Source organism: Brachycentrus maculatus, unplaced genomic scaffold, assembly GCF_059751285.1.
Source record: "Brachycentrus maculatus isolate JH-2025_06_01 unplaced genomic scaffold, ASM5975128v1 h1tg000558l, whole genome shotgun sequence".
Taxonomy (NCBI): Eukaryota; Metazoa; Arthropoda; class Insecta; order Trichoptera; family Brachycentridae; genus Brachycentrus; species Brachycentrus maculatus.
Genome location: NW_028281301.1, coordinates 322,150 through 327,018, shown reverse-complemented (window position 1 = coordinate 327,018; position 4,869 = coordinate 322,150). Strand labels below are relative to the sequence as shown.

The 4,869-nt window shown below is 34.5% G+C and overlaps 1 protein-coding gene across 1 annotated transcript; it reads left to right on the top strand.

Moving 5' to 3' along the window:
- The first annotated feature begins 2,964 nt into the window (after window positions 1-2,964).
- LOC148301488 (uncharacterized) lies at window positions 2,965-3,903 on the top strand. Its single transcript, XM_088273174.1, has one exon. It carries the CDS (start codon window positions 2,965-2,967, stop codon window positions 3,901-3,903), a length of 939 nt encoding a protein of 312 aa, XP_088129300.1.
- The last annotated feature ends 966 nt before the right edge of the window (window positions 3,904-4,869 follow it).

Here is a 4,869-nt window from a genome sequence, read left to right as displayed (position 1 = left end):
ATTTGGTTATACAACGTTTTACTTGGCCATTCTTGTTTTGTCCTCTAATTTATATTTGTCAAGTATACTTTTTTACGAGACTAAATATGACTTCATATGTTATTATACATTAAAAATTTTACCTTATACATCTGGAAAAATTAGTAGATAGATTATATTTAACATTTATTTGATATAATAAAACTTAAATAAACATTTGAATAATATCATTTTTATGTTTATTTATGTTATTTACGTTGTTCGAGATATTATAAAAAAAAAAAACTATTTATTTAATTAAAAGAATAAATATCTTTTGCTCTCGAAACTACTCATGTTTACATAAATAATTGCAAGTTGTTTAAATAAGTGCTTATTTTATTAGATTTCATCATAATTTTTCATATAATTCTATAATGTTAACATGTCAAATCCATTAGAATTTTTTTATTAAAAAAACTTAACTCGTTATAATTGAGATAGAATGATATTTATATATTTTTTATATGATGTAATATTCATAATGTAAAAATTATAAGAAATTTTTTGGCTTTTTAAAGTGCTTTAAAAGTAAACTTTGATTCCATTTATGAATATGACATCTTCATGGCAGAAAACTTTTGTAATTGAAGTAAGAAAACTGTTTTTAAGTCTATTAAAACTTTTTGTAAACATATAATATCTGAGTGCCGCTAAATAAGACGTTTAAATGAATCCGCCTTTTTGTTGGGATACGGAAGAAGTGAACGTAATAGAAAACTTCTTAAAATATTTTGTGTGTTCTGCTTTGTTTTTGTTTTAAATATCCTCGTATATTTTTTAATGCCAAACTTTCAACCTTGTAAGCTCGTGTGTGATGCCAAAGTTTGCGGAGCTTTCCGAAAGCTTTCTGTGTTTTCAGAAAGCTCCTATGTCCGGTCGGTCAGTTCATTACACTTTATGATGCTGGATGGAGGAGAGAGGCTTTTAAAAATCGCGCAAAGTTTACGTTGCGGTTCTGGGGACTTACGAGACGTGATTATGTGTTTGAGAGCTCAATATTTTAAAAGGAACTTTGTAAAAGCTGCTGTCTCTGTTGTTGATGTTGGGGTCCTAAATAAATTCATGAACACAGCGACTTGAAAACTTTCTATTAAAAAAGTGCGGTTCGCCACATGGGTCAAAAATAACTCTTTATATTTTTCAGTATTTATGTGCATCATCATTTAATACATATGAAAAATGTACAAAGGCATATATGTGCATAAAACTACATTTGATATTTTATATACGGTTTTTATTTAAATTTTCCTTAGTTAATACCGTTTACTTTAAAATCCATTTTAAAACGTGTTTAAAAAATGATATTTATTAAGTGAAATTTTAATATATTGTAGATAGATAGTAAAACAAATCAATTGATGAAAACAATTAGTCAATTCTTTTGGTGATTTATTTACTTGTATAGCCGTTTTTTTATAATACTCTTTTACGGTGTTAATCACTTACATTTTATATATTATTAAGACCTTGGTTGTCCTTTATTCAATTTTTTTCTATCATATCCAAATTAAATCTCCGTATATTTTATACATATATTAATTAACAGTGTGGCAACCTTCACACATAATGTACATCGAATATGGCAACTCAAGCTCAACGTAGCGAGCTACCTTCACGAGAGCAGAAAAGAACGAAACGAGCGACCTCGCCACACTTCGTCGCCACCCGTCCACAGATCGACACGTACTTCAACTGTTCTCATATTAGAGTCACGCGATTATCCTTAAGTATTTGCTTGATTGTAATTTAATAGAACTAAATAAATTTGTGTTAAAAGTAATCCGCTTTCATCTTGCTTCCCTTCTGATAAATTAAAGTGGTATTCAACTAGAAACCATAATTGGTGACCCCCCGACGTGATTCCGAAACACGTTTTACAAAATTCGGAATTTTAGAAGCATTTTTTAAATAAAAACCGAAAAAAAACAACGCGTAATAAACATCGATCACAGGAAGCGTGGCGACGAGCGTCCCAGGGATAAAACGTAAGTCAATATTTTAGTATTCTCACATATCTAACGTAAAATCTTTTCATTAAAAATAATAATCTCGAAATTAAACCTTTTATATTTGTACTACCCAATTTAGAATCTTTTCCCTGGTAAAATAAAAGTCAATTATTAAAATTTTTTGAATCCTATCTATATCCGATATATCTACCTATATCTAATCCGATGAAACCACGTGGGAGAATAGAAAATTAATTGTACCGACAGAATACTCGCCGCTATTGTAACACTGATTTCAGCTAAGACGACATCGTCTCGGTCATCTTAAGGCTGACGCAGACATTGGAAATCCACACAGGAAGAACGTGCGCGAACACATACTTCAGATACGGAAGCCGTCAACAACGAAGAGGAAACGAACAACGAAAAAGCTAAGTCAACCTAAATAAACATAATTTAAAATCATTTATTTGCCAAAAAATATATGCAAAAATTCAATAATTAGCTCTCATAGTAAACGCCACCTATCCTGTTTCATAAATAAAATCAAATCGTAAATAATTCACAAATAAAACAAGGCAAAAAAACGCCGCTGTAAATGTAGAATCAATCAATTATTGTCATTTATATATAAAAAAAAAAAAAAAAAAATTCTTTAATATTACGTCAAAAATTATCCTAATAATCAAATTTCTTTCAGCATTGTCATTACTATATAACATCGAAAAATAATCCGATTACATTAATCCGTCTACATAATTTCTTGCTTAAAAAAAAAAACACGTGACAATTACAAATTCCTAAGCGTACTTCGTACCGCGGCCGATAAGCGATAAACAAACCCGAGTCATTAACCCCACCATTTATTTTTTCTAACAACGCGAAAAATACCAATCCGTAACATCCAAACACAGCAAAATCCAAAATATTTAAATATTTTTTTTTTACAAAAAAAAAAATAAAATAAAATATTTTTTTTAAATATCGCACAACGATGGCAACCAACGGCGAACATGAATATCAAGAATCGCAGCAAGTACAACCGCAGCTACAAGAACATACGGAAGTACACAAAGTCAGCGTGAAACTCCCACCATGTTGGAAAGAAAATATAACGCTTTGGTTCATACAAGCCGAAGCTCAATTTGCCACGGCAGGAATTACCACAGATGAAACCAAATATTATATTATATTAGCAGCACTGGATACGGATTCACTAAGAATTGTGAGCGACATAATAACGCGACCTCCAACAACAGGAAAATACACACACCTGAAAACAAACCTGATAGCACGACTGCAAGACTCCGACCAGAAGAAGCTAACAACCTTGTTAACAGGACTACAACTAGCAGACAGAAAACCATCAGAGCTAATGAGGTGCATGAAGGAGCTAGCAGGACCCAGTCTAGCAGAAAATCGTATAACAAAAACCCTGTGGCTACAGAGGCTACCTCAACAAGTCCAAGCAATATTATCAGCAACGAAAACAGAGAATCTGGACGAAATGGCCAACACGGCAGACAAAATAATGGACATATTGAGAAAACCGGAATTAAACAAAATAGACGAAGATCGACCATCCACAGCAGCACGGCAATACAATGCAACATGCGATCAACCAAGAAACGAAAATCTTAGTGACCTAATACTGCTGAGCCTGCAGAAGCAAATAGAACTACTAACGCAGGAAGTTAAACAACTAAAAGCGAAACACGAAAACGACAACTGGCAAGGACGCATGAGCCGCTACGACAACAGACGACAAGAAAACGGCCGATATAGAAATAAAAGCAGATCCCCATACCGAAGCATGTCTAGAGAAAATTCAAACGGCATATGTTTTTACCACAACAAGTTCAAAAACAAAGCATTCAAATGTAGAAAACCATGCAGCTTCCAGCCGGAAAACGCCAACGGGGGGCCAAACTAGAGGCCTGTAACCCCCCTCATGATACATTCCGCCTCTTTGTTTACGATCGAAGAACCAACATGAAATTTCTAATCGACACTGGAGCCGACGTATCCGTGTTACCGAGGTCATACAACAACATAGAGAATTCACTCGCCTCCGACGAGACAACAACAACACTCTACGGCGCCGATGGAAACCAAATAAAAACATACGGTACAAGAACACTCGAATTAAACTTAAATTTAAGACGACCATTGAAATGGAGATTCATAATCGCCGACGTGTCAAGAGCGATACTAGAAGCCGATTTCCTACATAATTATAACTTAAGCGTAAACTTGAAAAACGCAACGTGTTAACTACTTTTAATCCAGTTACGTTGTCAGTTATGACAACGTAACTGGATTAAAAGTAGACGGAAACACTTGCAAAAGTCCGTCTTCAAAAATTTCACTAATCAATAACAACTGTGAATATCACAAAATCATGGCTAAATACCCCGACATACTTAAACCAAAAATGGACATCGGACATAAAAAGAAACATGAAGTGAAACACATAATAGAAACAAAAGGACAACCAGTTAGTGCAAGGGCCAGACGCCTCGCACCAAACCAGCTTATCGCAGCAAAGAAAGAATTCAAACTGCTGATGGAACAAGGAATTTGCCGCCCCTCAAAGAGTAATTGGGCAAGCCCGCTACATATGGTGAAGAAACCCAACGGAGAATGGAGACCCTGCGGCGATTACCGACGTTTAAACGCCCAGACGCTACCAGACAGGTACCCGATACCTCAACTCCAGGACTTTGCACATAAACTCAACACAGCGAAAATATTCTCGACAATAGATCTGAAGAGAGCGTATCACCAAATACCAATGGAAAGCGAAGACATCCAAAAGACAGCCATAATCACGCCATTTGAACTTTTCGAATTCACCGCCATGCAATTCGGACTATGCAACGCAGCTCAGACATTCCAA

What these genes read in the sequence shown, in the direction of transcription:
- LOC148301488 (XM_088273174.1), top strand. Translation starts at nt 2,965, where the DNA reads ATGGCAACCAACGGCGAACATGAATATCAAGAATCGCAGCAAGTACAA.